General features: G+C 35.5%; 9 protein-coding genes across 13 annotated transcripts; 4 read left to right on the forward strand and 5 right to left on the reverse strand.

Moving 5' to 3' along the window:
• Positions 1–7: 7 nt before the first annotated feature.
• On the reverse strand, positions 8–1,744 carry LOC136778275 (uncharacterized). The gene is made up of 3 exons (XM_066734969.1): positions 1,616–1,744; positions 1,456–1,534; positions 8–1,391 (listed from the first exon to the last, which is right to left on the reverse strand). Exons 1-3 carry the CDS (start codon positions 1,702–1,704, stop codon positions 54–56), a joined length of 1,506 nt encoding a protein of 501 aa, XP_066591066.1. The 5' UTR covers positions 1,705–1,744; the 3' UTR covers positions 8–53.
• Positions 1,745–1,984: 240 nt separating this feature from the next.
• Positions 1,985–2,881, reverse strand: LOC136778480 (uncharacterized). The gene is made up of 3 exons (XM_066735336.1): positions 2,651–2,881; positions 2,381–2,573; positions 1,985–2,284 (listed from the first exon to the last, which is right to left on the reverse strand). Exons 1-3 carry the CDS (start codon positions 2,722–2,724, stop codon positions 2,078–2,080), a joined length of 474 nt encoding a protein of 157 aa, XP_066591433.1. The 5' UTR covers positions 2,725–2,881; the 3' UTR covers positions 1,985–2,077.
• LOC136778717 (uncharacterized) lies at positions 2,864–3,797 on the reverse strand. The gene is made up of 3 exons (XM_066735813.1): positions 3,640–3,797; positions 3,338–3,569; positions 2,864–3,058 (listed from the first exon to the last, which is right to left on the reverse strand). The coding sequence occupies exons 1-3, from the start codon at positions 3,795–3,797 to the stop codon at positions 2,948–2,950; spliced, it is 501 nt and encodes a 166-aa protein (XP_066591910.1). The 3' UTR covers positions 2,864–2,947.
• A 354-nt stretch (positions 3,798–4,151) lies between these two features.
• Positions 4,152–6,362, forward strand: RpS27A (ribosomal protein S27A). 2 transcript variants are annotated; one of them, XM_066735724.1, is made up of 4 exons: positions 4,152–4,191; positions 5,695–5,808; positions 5,879–6,096; positions 6,164–6,362. In XM_066735724.1, exons 2-4 carry the CDS (start codon positions 5,706–5,708, stop codon positions 6,311–6,313), a joined length of 471 nt encoding a protein of 156 aa, XP_066591821.1. In that variant the 5' UTR covers positions 4,152–4,191; positions 5,695–5,705; the 3' UTR covers positions 6,314–6,362. The 2 variants fall into 2 exon arrangements, with proteins under 2 accessions (XP_066591821.1, XP_066591822.1); XM_066735725.1 differs by having other exon boundaries at positions 4,175–4,204.
• On the forward strand, positions 4,234–5,589 carry Ip259 (NSA2 ribosome biogenesis factor-like IP259). The gene is made up of 2 exons (XM_066735719.1): positions 4,234–4,594; positions 4,696–5,589. Exon 2 carries the CDS (start codon positions 4,726–4,728, stop codon positions 5,503–5,505), a length of 780 nt encoding a protein of 259 aa, XP_066591816.1. The 5' UTR covers positions 4,234–4,594; positions 4,696–4,725; the 3' UTR covers positions 5,506–5,589.
• A 147-nt stretch (positions 6,363–6,509) lies between the features above and the next one.
• LOC136778654 (protein Aster-B-like) lies at positions 6,510–10,717 on the reverse strand. The gene is made up of 13 exons (XM_066735716.1): positions 10,118–10,717; positions 9,735–10,053; positions 9,476–9,665; positions 8,999–9,279; positions 8,753–8,899; positions 8,535–8,682; positions 8,301–8,459; positions 8,124–8,245; positions 7,848–8,040; positions 7,553–7,789; positions 7,323–7,476; positions 7,125–7,245; positions 6,510–7,052 (listed from the first exon to the last, which is right to left on the reverse strand). The coding sequence occupies exons 1-13, from the start codon at positions 10,162–10,164 to the stop codon at positions 6,921–6,923; spliced, it is 2,250 nt and encodes a 749-aa protein (XP_066591813.1). The 5' UTR covers positions 10,165–10,717; the 3' UTR covers positions 6,510–6,920.
• Positions 10,718–11,731: 1,014 nt separating this feature from the next.
• Positions 11,732–12,953, forward strand: LOC136778718 (uncharacterized). Its single transcript, XM_066735814.1, has 4 exons — positions 11,732–12,201; positions 12,244–12,277; positions 12,329–12,584; positions 12,915–12,953. The coding sequence occupies exons 1-4, from the start codon at positions 11,745–11,747 to the stop codon at positions 12,951–12,953; spliced, it is 786 nt and encodes a 261-aa protein (XP_066591911.1). The 5' UTR covers positions 11,732–11,744.
• On the forward strand, positions 12,791–15,346 carry Cbs (Cystathionine beta-synthase). Of its 2 annotated transcripts, XM_066735718.1 has the most exons (7): positions 12,792–12,990; positions 13,117–13,188; positions 13,320–13,429; positions 13,506–13,855; positions 13,916–14,169; positions 14,233–14,503; positions 14,576–15,346. In XM_066735718.1, exons 3-7 carry the CDS (start codon positions 13,378–13,380, stop codon positions 15,020–15,022), a joined length of 1,374 nt encoding a protein of 457 aa, XP_066591815.1. In that variant the 5' UTR covers positions 12,792–12,990; positions 13,117–13,188; positions 13,320–13,377; the 3' UTR covers positions 15,023–15,346. The 2 variants fall into 2 exon arrangements, with proteins under 2 accessions (XP_066591814.1, XP_066591815.1); XM_066735717.1 differs by having other exon boundaries at positions 12,791–13,188.
• Positions 15,186–16,259, reverse strand: Trs33 (trafficking protein particle complex subunit Trs33). Of its 3 annotated transcripts, none has more exons than XM_066735723.1 (3): positions 16,026–16,259; positions 15,770–15,903; positions 15,186–15,707 (listed from the first exon to the last, which is right to left on the reverse strand). In XM_066735723.1, the coding sequence occupies exons 2-3, from the start codon at positions 15,887–15,889 to the stop codon at positions 15,306–15,308; spliced, it is 522 nt and encodes a 173-aa protein (XP_066591820.1). In that variant the 5' UTR covers positions 15,890–15,903; positions 16,026–16,259; the 3' UTR covers positions 15,186–15,305. The 3 variants fall into 3 exon arrangements, with proteins under 3 accessions (XP_066591820.1, XP_066591818.1, XP_066591817.1); XM_066735721.1 differs by having other exon boundaries at positions 15,770–15,906; XM_066735720.1 differs by having other exon boundaries at positions 15,770–16,259.
• Between the last annotated feature and the right edge of the window lie 39 nt (positions 16,260–16,298).

Here is a 16,298-nt window from a genome sequence, read left to right on the forward strand (position 1 = left end):
ACAAGAGCAAGAACAGAATTTAACCAAAACAGATTTATTAAACAAATAATTTATCAACAAGATGGGCAACAGGGGACGTAGCACGGAGAAGGTATAGCACAAGGATTACATGGAGAACAGGGGAAGCAAGAAATATAAGTTTGTCTTGGAGGACAAGGGGGTGGACATGGCGGAGGACATGGATAGCATGGAGAGCATGGCAAACATGGTGCACATGGTGGGCAAGGTGAACATGGTGGACAGGGTGAACAGGGAGGACATGGTCCACATGGTCCACACGGTCCACACGGAGGGCAGGGTCCACAAGGAAGACATGGTCCACATGGTCCACACGGTCCGCACGGAGGGCAGGGTCCACAAGGAAGACATGGTCCACATGGAGGACATGGTCCACACGGAGGGCAAGGTCCACAAGGAAGACACGGTCCACAAGGAAGACATGGTCCACATGGAGGACATGGTCCACACGGAGAGCAAGGTCCGCATGGTGGGCATGGATCACATGGACTACATGGACCACATGGGGGACAGGGATCACATGGAGCACACAGAGCACGTGGAGGACATGGGCCGCAAGGAGAACAAGGATCACATGGAGAACAGGGGGAACAGGGGAAACATGGTCCACATGGCCCACACGGTCCACATGGACCACAAGGTTCACACGGCCCACACGGTCCGCACGGTCCACACGGTCCGCAAGGCCCACACGGTCCGCAAGGCTCACACGGTCCGCATGGCCCACACGGTCCGCACGGTCCACACGGTCCACAAGGTCCGCATGGCCCACACGGTCCGCATGGCCCACACGGTCCGCACGGTCCACAAGGTCCGCACGGTCCACAAGGACCACAAGGAGGACATGGTCCACATGGAGAACATGGATAACAGGGATCGCACGGATTTGGATAACAAAGGGCTGGGTTGGGCTCGGAGCAGCAGACACGAGTCACTGGACATGACGCTATTCCTGGACAGGGGAAACATGATGGGGGACAAGGTAGGCACGGCAGTGGTCCTGGGCACGGTAATGCACACGGCGAACATGGCAACGCCGGTAAGCATGGTGAGCACGGTGATGGCAAGTCGCATGGTGATCTTCTGCATGCCTTATCGCAGGATAATCTGCAGTAAGCGGCCAGTGCGCCCTCTCTTGCCTTATCCGCGCAATAGAACTTCCGTAACGCCACCTCTAGGTCTCCAAGATCAGTCAGTTTCAGCAGAGCTGCTCTTCCGGGCCCGCAAACTGGATACAATTTCGTCATGCATTCCGGTCTGCCCATACAATCCCATCTCATGCACCTGTCCTGTAGTCCATTTCGTTTTATGCACTCGCAATGATAGAAAATGCTGCCTCGCACTTCAAAACTTGCGCATCTCTTCAGGGGAAACTGAAATTTTCAAAAATCCTTCATTTTTAGCAGTTTCTTTGGCATACATTTTTTTCAAACTTACACAACACGGGTATTCGCAGCAATCCACTGGACAACAGTTCGGAGGGGGACAGGGTGGCTCGTCCCATTCGCAGGGTTTTCTAAAGGTCGTAAAAATAAGATATAAACACGGGGTAATTGATACTTTTTTTGCTTCAGGTATTTTAACTTCTTTTTCTCACTTTCGGTCCATAGAACTGATGAGACATTTTAGCTGAGAGAGCAATTCGCGTCTCCTATCGCAATTGGCATTTTTCCCGTCACAAGGCATCTTTTATATGATAAATATAATTTGAATACGGAGAATTTAGTCAGCGAGATCCTTTTTTTGCACTTTTACATATTTCGCTTGGCCCCTATAATGGACGCATAATTTTCCTGTTTTTATCAAAGTCCGAAACTTTTTATTGGATTTTCACGGATCTCTCACTGAAATTTGCTTGGTGTGTTATGAATGATCTTTTGTTTTCTTCCTCTTTTTTTTTATCCACGATCTTTTTTTTTTTTAACACGCATATAAATATATAGTAGGCAATGTATGTTGCAAAGTATATAAAATTTATTATTATAGTTTATGCTTTTTACAATATTTATATAGATTTATTGAATTTTCGATTTTTTTCGCATATTTTTATAATTTACTGTTAGGACATGGGGAATTGGTCGGGATACTTGTAGGAGAGATATTTTGATATTTTGCATTTTGGCCAAGGTTGAGTCAGACATTTAGGCCGGTCATTCTTGCAGTTTGATAGACGACAAGCATCCTGCAGGCCATCCCTGTAGACGCAATTACACCTCGTATAAAGGACGCCTGCTCGCAATTCCGGGAATTTTATGTCCCTTTCGATCTACATGATAACATCAGAAAAGAGATTCAATTTAATAAACATAAATTTGAATAATTATAATGCATAAAGTAATTAAATCCTGCAGATGAGACGCACAGATTTGATATCGTGTATTTTCCTTTTTTTAGTTTCTTTGGAAGCCCCAGGACTCTGAGTTTCGTATTTTTGTTTGGTTTCTATTTTCTTTGACCCTGTTGACCTTGGATATTGTTCTTTAACAGGGACCATGAGATACATCGATGGCGGCTTCGGTCTCTCCAGTTGTTTCATCATTTCCATATTGTGATGGCTTAAAAGCGAAAAATACTTTTCTTAGTATATAAACTTATATGTATACATCGTTATTCGAGAAGAAATCAAACTAACCATTCCAAAGCAGTTACGGCTGCTTTGAGACCACAAATTATTTCCGACGGATTTACGGTCACTGTTTCAGACATTTTGAGATTAATGGTAAAGAAATTAAGACGAAAAATTTTAAAGTTTCAGAACCGAAAAGAGGAATTTCCAAATTTTTTATCTTTCCAAAACAGATCACGTCACGCCATGCTCATGGTAGAGAAGAGACTGATTCAATTGTTTTTGGTCTGTTGCATTGTTTATTGTTATCATTTCAACATATATAGTTCGGTTACAATCTATATTTTATTATTATCATTTATGTTAACCGCATGGTCCGCATGGTCCGCATGGCCCGCATGGCCTGGGACACTGGGGAGCAAGGCAACTTGGCTGGGGACAACAGTCAGGCCCTCTCTTGTACCATTTGTCAGTCTGCAGGATAAAGATAGAGAGGTTATGTTTTAAAATATATCATTCAAGAAAATAATAGAGTTGTGCAGGAAATGCAATAGACAACTAAGGTCAATGTGTGATTGTATACGTATACACATAAAGACACCCTAAAAAGTGCGAAAATTAACCCATAGTTTGTCTAATAGTATACATGTATACAAATACTTATTCTCATCTCATTGTCATTGCTTGGTATGCACCGGTCTCTCTCTCTCTCTCTCTCTATATATATATATATATATTTAGAGTATTTTTTACCCCATGCTTCATATAGCTTCTTTCCGGAATGGGATAAATGAGATCCGAACCGACAAAATTTAGGTTAGAAGCCAAGATTATACTGTGGGTGGAGCTGTATGTGATAAATGGTCGTTTTTCCGGTATGGTCCAAGATGGTTTGCACTCGTGTGGACTGGGCTTAACGTACCAAGCCTCAGGATCATTCTTACAACTGTATTTAACGCACAAAGGTGGCTTGGGCTCTGTTCGTCTAAAATTCATGAAATTTTTATATAATGAAATCATTCGCAAATCATCGGCCAAAATCAATTTTCTCTTACAAGCAATCCATCTTTGCGAAAAGACACTTCAAACGTTGAAGCTCATAGCCCTCATTGGAGACCCTATTGGAAAAGCCCCAATTTCCAATGGCCTTAGCTACACCCGACCCTGATCTATCCGAAAGATGTGCTTCCTTCATATATTCGTAACAAGCCATGTTTTTCTTTTAACTTTAGAAATTAATAATGCTAATTCGTTAGAAAAATCAGACCAAATAGGACAACTCTTTTTATGCACGTTTACACTAGAATTTTTTCTCTTTTTTTTAACGTCAATTTTCCTCACAATTTAACTTTCAAGAAAGGTTATAGGTCTGAAATTGTTTATTTAAATATATTTTTTTTGTTTCGACGCAAAAAGGAGAAAGGGGGGTTGAAAAGTTGAAAATATAGGAGTGGAGATTTGAAATTGGCGCCTTATCGGACGGTATTTAATTCCTACGCTCTCCGTTTGATGGGAGTGGACATTTCCGGTTTTATCGAATGGTTAGTTTCTCTAGTAGAGACATTTTCATTGGTTGCTCTTTCCGTGTCTGCATGGCGTAGCTGAAGGTAAGTTAATATGGTATGCTGTTAATTTTACAAAAATAGCTTTAAGCTCGCTGCCTCTTTTATGTATAAACGTTGAAAATAGTTAGAGAAAAATTTGTTCAATTTTTATTGATCAAAATGTAGTGTTTTAGTTGGTTAGGAGATTTATTTTCCTGACACATGGCGCACCTTGTGTAAACGTGGTCGAGTATCGCGGTATTAACATTCTTGCAAATTGATGCGTGAATAAGTTCAATTCTATTCTTATCACGAGTTTTATGTAGAAAATATTTCTGTCATAAACAGGTAAAAGGAGATTGCACGAAATTTTTGGTTTATTTTGTTTTGTTTATATTCGCGTATTTTCAAACGTTTCTCAAAAATTATTTGTGTACGGGCAGATTTGGCAGGAATTTATAGAAAGGTAAGTTGTTTTTATGTGGGAGAATCATACACTTGAAAAAAAATGATATTAAAGTTTTTTCTAATATTTGGCAGACTAAATATTTTCTTTCATTTTTACAGACTGACACGTAGTAACACGACTCAGTCACAATGCCACAGAACGAGTATATTGAGAGGCACCGCAAGTTGTATGGCCGTAGATTGGATTATGAAGAAAGAAAAAGAAAACGAGAGGCTAGAGAACCCCATGAGAGATCAAAGAAAGCACGCACGCTTCGTGGTATCAAAGCAAAGATATTTAATAAGGAAAGGCGAAATGAGAAGATTCAGATGAAAAGAAGGATCCAGGCTCATGAGGAAAAGAAAAACAAACAAAAGGCCGAGACACCCGAGGAGGGGGCTTTGCCAGTATATTTGCTGGATCGTGATGTTACAAAACGAGCTAAAGTTTTGTCGAATATGATTAAACAGAAACGAAAGGAGAAAGTTGGAAAATGGGATGTACCAATACCTAAAGTCAAAGCCCAATCAGAATCTGAAGTTTTTAAAATCATGAGGACTGGAAAGTCGAAGAGAAAATCATGGAAAAGGATGGTTACAAAAGTCACATTTGTTGGTGAAAACTTTACAAGAAAACCACCTAAGTTTGAGAGATTCATCAGACCCATGGCACTCAGATTTAAGAAAGCGCATGTAACACATCCAGAATTAAAAGCTACGTTTTGTTTACCCATAATTGGTGTTAAAAAAAATCCTAACTCTCCCATGTACACAACCCTAGGAGTAATCACTAAAGGGACTATTATTGAAGTTAATATTTCAGAATTAGGTTTGGTGACACAATCTGGCAAAGTAGTGTGGGGAAAATTTGCACAAGTTACAAATAATCCAGAAAATGATGGTTGTATCAATGCTGTATTACTTGTATAATTTATTAATTTAATACCTGTTGCCAGTTTGTATTTTGTAGCTAATAGGTCCAATTTTGTCTATAATAAAACTTGTATAAACTATGCCATGTGCATTTTTTTTTTATTGTCTCAGTATAGTCCTTTAACCTAGTTTCTAAATTTCTCTAAAAAAATTTAAAGTAAAGTAATTGATTTTTTATTTTTGCAGACTAATTCATCATGCAGATCTTTGTGAAAACACTTACTGGCAAGACCATCACACTTGAGGTCGAAGCTTCTGATACTATTGAAAATGTCAAAGCCAAGATCCAAGATAAAGAAGGTAAGGAAAAGATATTTCTTATAATAAACAAAATAGTAAAGGGAAAATAATTAACTACTTTTTTTTACAGGCATTCCACCTGAACAGCAGCGTTTGATCTTTGCTGGTAAACAGTTGGAAGATAGCAGGACCCTTGATGATTATAATATCCAGAAGGAATCTACCCTACACTTGGTTCTCCGACTTCGTGGTGGTGCCAAAAAGCGCAAGAAGAAGAATTATTCTACACCCAAAAAGATCAAGCACAAGAAGAAGAAGGTCAAGCTAGCTGTGCTAAAATTCTATAAGGTAAATGATGATGATAAGTGAATTGATTTAAATCTGTTAACCAATTTTTATTCTATTGATATTTCAGGTCGACGAAAATGGTAAGATCCACAGATTGAGAAGGGAATGTCCCACTGAACAATGTGGAGCTGGTGTTTTCATGGCAGCCATGGAAGACAGGCACTACTGTGGAAAATGTGGTTACACACTCGTATTCAATAAGCCCGAGGACAAATAGATGTGATGTATCTATTTTCTTTCAAATTAATTAAAAAAAATATATATAATTAATTTTATTTCATACTACCTGCATTTTATCTCTTTTCGCTTTAAGATTGGAAAGTTCGGTGTCTGTACTAATAATTTACAAGAAAACACAAAAGAGTCTTGTATGCACATTTTAATAATACAATGTAAAATAAAATTACACAGAAATGATACTTTTGAGCCTCACAACAGAAATAGCTTCTGCTAAGTAGTCATTAATTAATTCATCATCCAAAGGGCATTGTGCAAGAACTGGAAGTTTCGTCTAAAATTGTCTATCACTTTCACATTCATGATTCAACTACTTTACATATTTCACGTATAAAGAAAATTTATACATAATTTTCTATACATATTTAACAATCCTAATGGAAAAATTCAACGATTATCATTTTTACATAGTGTAACTACAAGTTTTAGAGCATCTATAAATTGTGTAATTTGCAGCATAATTTTACTTGCAAATTAATTGAACATGGTAGTGCTTAAAAATGTTTTAAATGTCAAGAATCAAGAAGGGGTTTCTGTCAATTTTTCAGCGAAATTATCTTCCTTACGTGATTTTTCAATTATTACAATTACAATTCCGTTTTAACCTGTTCATCCGAGCGTGAGCTTGGCGATTGTAGATTTAATTTAAGTACCGAAAATAACTTTTCCGTTGTTGTTGGATGAATACTCATTTGTAATTCGGTTAAAGACTCTTCTGTCTGCAATAAAAATAATAATATTAAAATTTATTACAGAAGTTTCTAACGAAATTAAGTAATGAAAACACTTACCTGTCTGAGCAACTGTGCTGCTGTATGCAAAACCCTTTGCCATTTTTTCATCTCTACATTATGTAAACTTTCTTGTTGTTGCAGCAGATTGATCCAGTCTTCCTCCGTTTTTGGAGTATTCCTGTAAAAATTTACGTAAATTAACTCCTTATATATTTGAATCGAAAAAAAAGAAAAAATATCTTCCTTCTCACGTACTTTAAAACATGTAGATCCATGATGGTATATGCAGCAGCTTCTTCCAGTCCCCATAATTTATAATACAACAAACCATTTATTACCATGAGACATAAAACTGCAATTAATAACACCCAGCTCACTATCATGTTAGCATCACCTTTAGCACCAGGAACTGTAATTTAAATCAATAATGAAGTTTTCTGTTTCTCTTATGATATTAATCCAAAAAAAATTGTAGATAATCTAACCAGAGATATTTTTATGAATAAGTGGAATATCAGCTATGGAAGATTGTGGTTTGGTAGATACGTGGTCCGGGGAATGCGACTGCAGAACAACACCAGCAACTACACCGCGTCGTCTTCTCTTCGTCTTTCTCTTTAATCCTCCACTTGCGTTGCCTTCTTCGCACTCCACACTTAGGGCCTTTATTAAACTATTAAAATAATCCTCCAGACCAGCCCAGCAATTCTTCTCTATCACATCTGTTGAAAAACGAATAATTAAGTCAACAAGTTTCCAATGACTCTTTATAAAACATACTTTTCACAAAACCCCAAACGCTCTTCTTGTACTTGATCTGGCAGAAGATCTCTAGACTTGTTTCGTTTTCAGAAATACTGTTCATACAATAATGACTAAGCACGCTAAAAGAATCGGCATAAGGAATGCCTGCATTTACAGTTTCCACATTAATACAATAAAGATAGCCAGGCCTGCTGCAGGGTAACATGATCTATGAAAAACAACAATAAAAATTCACGTAAAATTCTGCAAAGTCGTATTATTATATTATTTTTAATCTAATCCTATAATTACCTGAGTTTCCGTAACTTGAGAACTTCTTGGCCCAATAGTTTGAGTCAGAGATACAGTTAGAGAAATCGTTCGCATCTTTTGCCCTGTTTGATTGTCCTGGGTCCAGGCTGATTGTATCAAATCTAAAAGCAAAATAATTAAAATTGAACTAATAGGGCTTGTTGGGTGAATACTTACCAGTAGTTTTCCGGGCAGTATGAAAATCCAAAAAGAACTTGGAATTGGTAAACAAGAGAGTAAATAATTGATCAATGTGAATAGGCAAAGTTGCTTTTGCTATGAGCTTGCCTTCGTGCGCTGAGGTACAAATTAATGGGCACCTAAGATTGCCTTTCACTAGAAAATATAATCATTCATTTAATGAAACATTAATTCATAAAATAATGGAATATATATAATATTTATACTAACACATGTGTTTCTCAGCTTCACTCTCAGTTGTGTCACTTAAATCTGTCGGGTCGATGACGGTATCGGACTTTACTGGTGGGCCAATCTGTTGATCAAATTCCACAGACTCCATGCTGGGCCCTAAGTTCTCCACATTGCATGGTTCTGGCTATAAATTATTCTTATTATTTATACTTTTCTATATATTCGAATATACTTTAAACCATTTCTTCGCCTACCTCGGAAAAGGATTCCGCAGAGAGTCTGGTTGAAAGTTTTTCAATTTCCGTTGACGGAGGCACGTAATCCTCGTCATCAGATGTTAAACCTAACTCGTCTCCATAACAAGTGTGTACTAGCTGCCACATCTCAGACATGCTCATTGGCTGAAAAATTTAATTTACAAATCAAATGTTATTCTTTTCTCCTATTCATAGAATTTAGTGACCTTGATAGGTAGGCAAGTGTTTATATAGAAAATGTACCTGACCAATCAGGGCATTTTGCCAGACACGAAATAGCATCAAATAAGTTTTATCCCTCGATCCAAAAGATGTAAGGAAAAATTTATCAGTTCCTGTACATATTTGAATAGCATTTGGAATGACAAGTGCTGTTTTTTCCTTAGTCATTGATGTTACTTCTTTCCATCTTAGGCATACTAATGTTTCCCACAGAAAAATATTTGCATAGAAGCACAGATAATTTTGTGATACGTAGAGCCTGCCATGCACCAAAATCTCACGTTGAAGTGCACAAGAGTAATCTATAAATCATTACACATATTATATGAATTTATTTGTTAATGTTGAGTTTGGGAATATAAGAAAAGGATGTATGGAAACTTACTGCAAAAAGGATATTTTTGGATGATTTTTGACAGAACAAAGGAGGGTAGTGGACTATAAAAATTAAAGAAGGATATTTACAGGATAAAATTTAAATTACAAGATTTGACCCACCTACTACTAATCTTTCATCATCTGGAACATCTTTAAAAATTCTTTTAAAGTCCTCAGATCTAGATTTGTATGTGGGATAAAGAACGTTATACCATGACTTTTTCTTGCTTCTCTCTGCAGCCCTTGCTTCCTTTTTTCCATCAGTCACACTTCTACTGGGTTCGGCAGAATCAGATGATCGATTTAAATCCTACAGAAGACATTATAACAAAAACAATGTTTTTTTTGATGGACATATTTAGCAGAAATACTATTTTACCTGACTCTGACTGTCATCAAATTTATCAAGTTTATCAAGTTTATCAGATTTATTAGACTTATCACGATAAGATTCCTTACTGGTATCGGAATTAACCCTTGAATAATCCCTTTTTCCTCGAGATTTAGGACTTGGCTTAGGTGATAAGTTAGGGCTGGAAACAGGACTTATTCGATCAGAGTTTAATATTTCCTCAGTGCTTTCCATGGGAAAACCATTTCCTAAATTAGGAGACGAGTTCTGACTTGGCAGACCCGTTGAATTGATACTGGTAATTACATCGTGACTAGATATGAGAAGGTTCTCAACTGACTTATTCCTGTGTAAAAAATACAATTAATAGCATGGTAGAGAAACAGGAAATAGACAGATTGTGTACATACATATTTTTTATCGGATATTTATGAGTTGTTACAGCTTCGATATACATATGAATCAGCCACAGATATCAATGACGAGTGATACATTGAAAAACTAAAGTATTAAAAAGGGTAATAACTGTCTCGAAAGACTTAATTTATTGAGAAAATGTGACTATTAAATTAAAAAACATTTTCCAAAAATGCCAAATCACAGAATAATCTTGCATCTCAAATACTTATTTCGAACAACTACAATTAGCGATATACCACAGGTTTTCATTATCAAACATTGAATTATTCCGTGAACATTTTTAGCGTCTTAAAATTTCAACTACTCAGAAAATAGTTGTGTATATGCAATCCTGTCCAGTTTGCGGTTAATCAATTAATTATGAAGCGAAAATCAAATAACGTTTCCTTATGTAAAAACTGACACTCCAAATTCAAAACTACATTTTCTGACATTCAATAATAAATACTTTGTGTGTATGTTTTTTATGTGTGCAGGAAATGCATATATGTATAAATTAGCACAAAGATCAAAGTTTCCGTTGCTAGCCTAGCAGTCAACTTTCCAGGGAATTTTCATTCCAATTGGCCAAACTGATTCCTTTGTTCGTAGTTAGTTTGTAGTAAAATTAGGAAAATTCGTTCCGAATTTTCCAGACTCAAAACACCCGCCAAATTTTTTTTCTACCTATATAATGACACGTATTATTTAATTTCTCCCTTTATTTAAATTTTTTACAGTGTAAAAACTGATGAATTTTTTTTCAAATAATAAATTATAAACTTTTAATTCTATTGCTCCCCATTGCTCCCTACATAATACATATGTATGTATACAACTATAAGGTTCCCTAAAAACAAAAATCCCCTAGAATTTCCACGATGGAAGTATGTATGTATGTACATATGTACATTTTGGTACGCTGGATTTTTAGAAATTACTATCATTCTAATGGAAGTTGGAACTAGAGTAACTGGACACTCTAATCACAAATTGTGGAAATTTAGAATTCCTAATACGATTGTTTTTCTTTATGTAACTTTGTAATAAGCGCAAGGGATAAAAGTCTAAGACCATGTAAGACTAAACTCCTACAACCTAACCCCTAACCATACTATCTACTGACTGGACGGACTGGACACTGGAATAGTTTGGTTGGACACAGCCACGCTAATAGACTAATACCAGAATTGTCTCTGTTTTACATTCAAAATACAAACACGATTGTGTCTCATGTAGATATATGCTTATTTGTAGTGTGTATGTATGTATGTACATATGTACTATGTCTCCTTCCATTCAGAATTGTTTTGTTGGCTGCAAAAAAGCCAATTCTAGTATCACAGGCAGACGTGATTGGACGTGATGAGGCGTTGTAATACATACCAAGTCACAAGTGACGTATTAACAAGCTACAGTGCGCGTGCGCTGACAAAATTGAGAGACGGTCATTTTTTTTGTTTTCCTTATAAATGTAATGTCATATTTTTAACAACCATGCACAATAATCTTCATTGTTATTGCTGATAAAACTTGCAAAGGGGCAGAATAATAACGATACCGTTCTATGATAATACTCTATAAAAACAAGATGATAATGAACTAATATCTTTAAGGTAAATTGTTATTACACCAGCTATGTGTTCCAACATTACGAAGTTTACGCAAATATCAGATGACTTTAAAAAACAAATACAAGAAGTTTTTAATTTAATGGACTGTGACAAAGATGGGTATCTTGATCGTCATGAAATGAAAGCTGCATTTAGAGCACTGGGAATCATCGTTAAAAAATCATTTGTTGTATCCAGTATTAGAATCTATGACAAAATCAATAATAACAAAATCTCTTACAATGATTTCTATTTCCTTGCCTTGGAAAAATTGAAATATTTCAGTCCTTTGGATGAGGCTAAGACTGTGTTCAATTACTTTGTTAATAATTCTAGCAACAACATGATTAACTTGGAAGATTTGAAATGTTTTAATGAGAAACTAGATTGTAATTTAACCCATGAGGAAATGGAAGCTATGATTAGAGAATTTGACATAAATGCTGATGGATTTAGTAAAATATATTGTTTAAAAAAAACCAGTAATTATGGATTAGTATTAAGCATATAAATTTTATTTTCAGTTAACGAAGCTGAATTTTTAAGCCTAATACTGGGGTAAACAAGCTATCCAATACTTTGTTGTTTCTACTTTTGAGATTAATTAAGGAAAATGAGTTTTGGTATTGATTGGAATGCTGAACATCGGCAAACATTGTTAGAAAGCAATGCAGTATTGGAGCGTGGCTCCCAGTCGTTGCAGAGATCACAAGCAATAGCATCAGAAACTGAGCAGATTGGAACTGAAGTAATCAATGAATTAGGAGGACAAAGGGAACGATTACTAAATGCTAAGCATAGACTTTCTGAAACTGACCAGGAACTTGATAGGACAAGAAGAATTTTAAATACCATGCGAATAAGAGTATTAACTAACAAATTTGTCCTAATATTAATTATAATATTAGAAGTAATCATTTTAGCATTAATTGTATACTTAAGACATTTCAGAAAATAAGCTTTTAAATGTATTTTCCATGTAAATATATTTTCTCATGCAATTAAATGTTTTTTTAAAATACTTATTTACGTTCTAGGGAATTTCCCTCTTTTTTTATTTATGTCAATATAAGCCGCGTGGCGATATCGCCATCGGTTCAATGTCATTCCTCTAACGGCTGTTTTGCTGGACGGTTACCGAAAATACGAAATTCTTTCTACTTTAAATAATAACAAACAGTATTTTGTATAATAGATAATTGGAAACTTAACTAAAATAATTACGTACTGTTAACAACTACTAATACAGGAACAGTGAAATACCCGTATAGGTTATTGATTAATTTGTAATTAATATATAACCCTAATTTTTATATGAATTAATACATTTTTATTAAACTTATTTGTATAAATTACAACTATTGTACTTTTTAAAACAATATAATGGAATTATTAAGACCAGATCGTCCAAGCCGCTGCACATGGAAGGCAAATGCAATTGATTCGCCTCACACCCAAAGAGAAAAAGAGTAATTATTTTTTAATATACACACACATTACTATAGTGTAAAAAGAACTCTAGCATATGAGAAAAGTAATTTATTATAAAGAGGTGTATTGTAACTCAGTATTACTTTGTAATAGTTTGTTATGTTCATAGGATATTTGATCAATCAAAAGTATTACCGGATATCTTACATTCAATTGGACAAACCCCCATGGTACGATTGAATAATATTCCCAAAAATTATGGGATAAAATGTGAAATGCGTGAGTTTAAGAATTATATCACAGTTTTAACTCTATCAGTATTTATTTTAATTTTAATTAATTATAATACCAATAGTTGCCAAATGTGAATTTTTCAATCCTGGAGGATCTGTAAAGGATAGGATAGCTTATAGAATGATCCAAGATGCCGAAGAAAAAGGATTGTTAAAACCAGGATTCACAATAATTGAACCTACCAGTGGCAATACTGGAATAGGGTTGGCATTAGCCTCTGCTGTGAAGGGATATAAATGCATTATTGTAATGCCAGAGAAAATGTCCAATGAAAAATTATATACTCTACAAGCTCTTGGGGCTAAAATTGTTAGAACACCCACAGAGGCTGCCTGGGATAGTCCAGAAAGTCATATTAGTGTTTCACAGAAATTACAAAAAGAAATACCAAACAGTATTATTCTTGATCAGGTAAATTATTAACAAATTATTGTGCCACACTTTAAGTACCCTACCAATTATATTTTTCAGTATACTAATTCGGGGAACCCATTGGCCCATTATGATCACACTGCAATGGAAATCTGGAAGCAATGTGAAGGCAAGGTCGATTATGTAATTGTAGGAGCTGGAACTGGAGGAACCATAACTGGAATTGGAAGAAAATTAAAGGAATTGTCACCCGGAGTTAAAATTATTGGAGTGGATCCTGAAGGAAGCATCCTTGCCCATCCAGAAGATTATAACATGACGGAAGCAGTTTTCTATGAAGTAGAAGGGATTGGGTAAATATTTAGACAAAGAGTAAATAAACTGTTTATCTTTAATATAAAATACTTTATTTATAGATATGATTTTATGCCAACTGTGTTAAGTCATGGTGTGATTGATTCTTGGATAAAATCAAATGATAATGAATCATTGAATGCAGCTAGAATGCTTATAAATCAGGAAGGTTTACTTTGTGGAGGAAGCAGTGGAGCTGCTCTTTCAGTAGCTGTAAAGCTTGCTAAGGATTTGCCTGCTGATAAAAGAGTGGTAGTTTTGCTACCAGATGGACTTCGTAATTACATGACCAAATTTGTGTCCGACACATGGATGGAAGTGAGAGGTTTCTTGGTAAAAGATAATTCAATAAAACAAAAAATTACTATTGAATTGGTGAAGGTCATAATATAATTGTTTTTTTAGGAAAAAGAAGAGCATACAAAAAAGTGGTGGTGGAACATTCTGATCACTGAATTAACTTTCCATGAACCACAGATATTCAGTAAAACAGCATCTTGCCAAGAAGCTCTCAATACTCTCCAAAACAAGCCATTAACTCCGTTAATAATTACCGACGATCATAATAAAGTTAAAGGAACTATTACCTTAAATAATTTAACACACAAATTAATATTTGGCACTTTAAAGCCAGATGAAAATGCAGAGAAAGCTATTGATAAACAATTTCTAAAAGTACATAATGATGCCCACCTCGGAATTTTGTCTCTGATTCTCGAGAAGGAACACTTTGCAGTTGTTTTGAATGAAGATGGTGTTGCAGTGGGAACTATTAATCAGCAAGATGTTTACAATTTTATCAATAATGCTAATAACTTTAGCAAACATGCTGCCTCAAACGGAGCTGTTTAAGCTTTTATGGATAGGAAATTATTGATTGAAATCAATTCTTTTCTTCCAAAATTTGATTGTATGCATAATGAACGTGGTCTGTAAAGTCACTATTTTTATTAGTAGTCGATATATTGACCACTCCTGGGGCTATAAAGGGTTAAATAGATCATTTTTCACACAATCCTACAATATAATTTTATTAGAGATTTTCTTGAACAGGTATAATCATGTTAATATTTATTCAGGTTTTAATGTATTTTATAATCATTTTCATAACCTTTTTATAATCTTCAGTAAACAATTATATTCTCTGTACTTGTACATTAAATTTGCAACTTGGTAGATTTGACACTTCTGCATTTACTGTACTTACAATACCTAAATTAGACAAGCTCCCCCTTAAAAGTCCACATGTGAAAGCTAATAAACGTGGACTCTGCTCAACATATTGTTTACTATTATTTGATCCCACTTTATCCAATAATCTAAATGCGTTATCTTGTAGAACATAAATACCATGATGATTTGTTCGAAGATTATCAATCTGCTTGTGAAAGAGGCTTGTCCAGAAATCTGTACATATGAATTTTATCATATCTAATTCATCCTTGAAACGAGTCCATTCTCTAGTTAAACGTTCAATTATCCTGTAACCAACTGTGAAGCCCATCCATTCCAACCGGGATAGATCTTCCTCCCCACCCTGCATGATAATTAATTTTAAAATAGTACTTCCTATAAAACAATAATTATTTTATTACGTACCTTATGTATATCGAACTGTCCGAGTGCATAATTAATTATTTCAGCATGCAGGTACTCAAATAAACATTCGTCTGCCTCTCCAGTAGGAGAAAATTTTGCTTCGCTTGTTTGTTGCTTCATGTTTAACTATTTAACTACTGCAAACAAACAAATCTATAAATGGCATTAGGAAAAAAATTTAAGGCGATAGTAAAAAATGAACGTCAATTCAACGTTTCAGAATTTTTTATAAATGTTGTTGGTGATCAATTTTAACCTCACAAATATCAGCTGACTTGTGTGGGGAAATACCACTAGGCCCTCCAGCACCAGGGTAACCTGGGTCAGGGCCGTTTCAACCAAACCCTTTAACCGAGGTTTAATTTGTTAAACTCAAGTTAACAAAACAAATAACGTCCGTTTATGGAGGTAGTTGTACATATGTAACGAAGTGGTACGAAGTACCTGAAGGTAGCGCTAGTCCGCGGGTCCGCGGAAGTCCACGGGGGGTTGAATTGGTTGAATGGTAATACTGTAATGACGTCACTGT

The sequence above is a fragment of the Prorops nasuta genome, unplaced genomic scaffold (assembly GCF_024137725.1).
Source record: "Prorops nasuta isolate Cenicafe-Biocafe unplaced genomic scaffold, Cenicafe_Pnas_1.2 PNAS00014, whole genome shotgun sequence".
NCBI classification, from domain to species: Eukaryota; Metazoa; Arthropoda; class Insecta; order Hymenoptera; family Bethylidae; genus Prorops; species Prorops nasuta.

Coding starts and splice junctions, on each gene's coding strand:
- LOC136778275 (XM_066734969.1), bottom strand. CDS start 1,704: ATGCCTTGTGACGGGAAAAATGCCAATTGCGATAGGAGACGCGAATTG. Junction 1,535..1,615: donor ATCAGTTCTATGGACCGAAA/GTGAGAAAAAGA, acceptor TACGACCTTTAG/AAAACCCTGCGAATGGGACG. Junction 1,392..1,455: donor GCTGCGAATACCCGTGTTGT/GTAAGTTTGAAA, acceptor TGAAAATTTCAG/TTTCCCCTGAAGAGATGCGC.
- LOC136778480 (XM_066735336.1), bottom strand. CDS start 2,724: ATGTCTGAAACAGTGACCGTAAATCCGTCGGAAATAATTTGTGGTCTC. Junction 2,574..2,650: donor GCCGTAACTGCTTTGGAATG/GTTAGTTTGATT, acceptor TTCGCTTTTAAG/CCATCACAATATGGAAATGA. Junction 2,285..2,380: donor AAATACACGATATCAAATCT/GTGCGTCTCATC, acceptor GTTATCATGTAG/ATCGAAAGGGACATAAAATT.
- LOC136778717 (XM_066735813.1), bottom strand. CDS start 3,797: ATGGCTTGTTACGAATATATGAAGGAAGCACATCTTTCGGATAGATCA. Junction 3,570..3,639: donor TTCGCAAAGATGGATTGCTT/GTAAGAGAAAAT, acceptor CATGAATTTTAG/ACGAACAGAGCCCAAGCCAC. Junction 3,059..3,337: donor GAAGCTATATGAAGCATGGG/GTAAAAAATACT, acceptor TTTATCCTGCAG/ACTGACAAATGGTACAAGAG.
- Ip259 (XM_066735719.1), top strand. CDS start 4,726: ATGCCACAGAACGAGTATATTGAGAGGCACCGCAAGTTGTATGGCCGT.
- RpS27A (XM_066735724.1), top strand. CDS start 5,706: ATGCAGATCTTTGTGAAAACACTTACTGGCAAGACCATCACACTTGAG. Junction 5,809..5,878: donor CAAGATCCAAGATAAAGAAG/GTAAGGAAAAGA, acceptor TTTTTTTTACAG/GCATTCCACCTGAACAGCAG. Junction 6,097..6,163: donor CTGTGCTAAAATTCTATAAG/GTAAATGATGAT, acceptor TTGATATTTCAG/GTCGACGAAAATGGTAAGAT.
- LOC136778654 (XM_066735716.1), bottom strand. CDS start 10,164: ATGTATATCGAAGCTGTAACAACTCATAAATATCCGATAAAAAATAT. Junction 8,900..8,998: donor AAAATGCCCTGATTGGTCAG/GTACATTTTCTA, acceptor TAAATTTTTCAG/CCAATGAGCATGTCTGAGAT. Junction 7,246..7,322: donor ATGGATCTACATGTTTTAAA/GTACGTGAGAAG, acceptor AAATTTTTACAG/GAATACTCCAAAAACGGAGG.
- LOC136778718 (XM_066735814.1), top strand. CDS start 11,745: ATGTGTTCCAACATTACGAAGTTTACGCAAATATCAGATGACTTTAAA. Junction 12,202..12,243: donor ATATTGTTTAAAAAAAACCA/GTAATTATGGAT, acceptor TTTTATTTTCAG/TTAACGAAGCTGAATTTTTA. Junction 12,278..12,328: donor TTTTTAAGCCTAATACTGGG/GTAAACAAGCTA, acceptor AGATTAATTAAG/GAAAATGAGTTTTGGTATTG.
- Cbs (XM_066735717.1), top strand. CDS start 13,103: ATGGAATTATTAAGACCAGATCGTCCAAGCCGCTGCACATGGAAGGCA. Junction 13,189..13,319: donor CACACCCAAAGAGAAAAAGA/GTAATTATTTTT, acceptor TTATGTTCATAG/GATATTTGATCAATCAAAAG. Junction 13,430..13,505: donor TGGGATAAAATGTGAAATGC/GTGAGTTTAAGA, acceptor TAATACCAATAG/TTGCCAAATGTGAATTTTTC.
- Trs33 (XM_066735723.1), bottom strand. CDS start 15,889: ATGAAGCAACAAACAAGCGAAGCAAAATTTTCTCCTACTGGAGAGGCA. Junction 15,708..15,769: donor GACAGTTCGATATACATAAG/GTACGTAATAAA, acceptor ATTATCATGCAG/GGTGGGGAGGAAGATCTATC.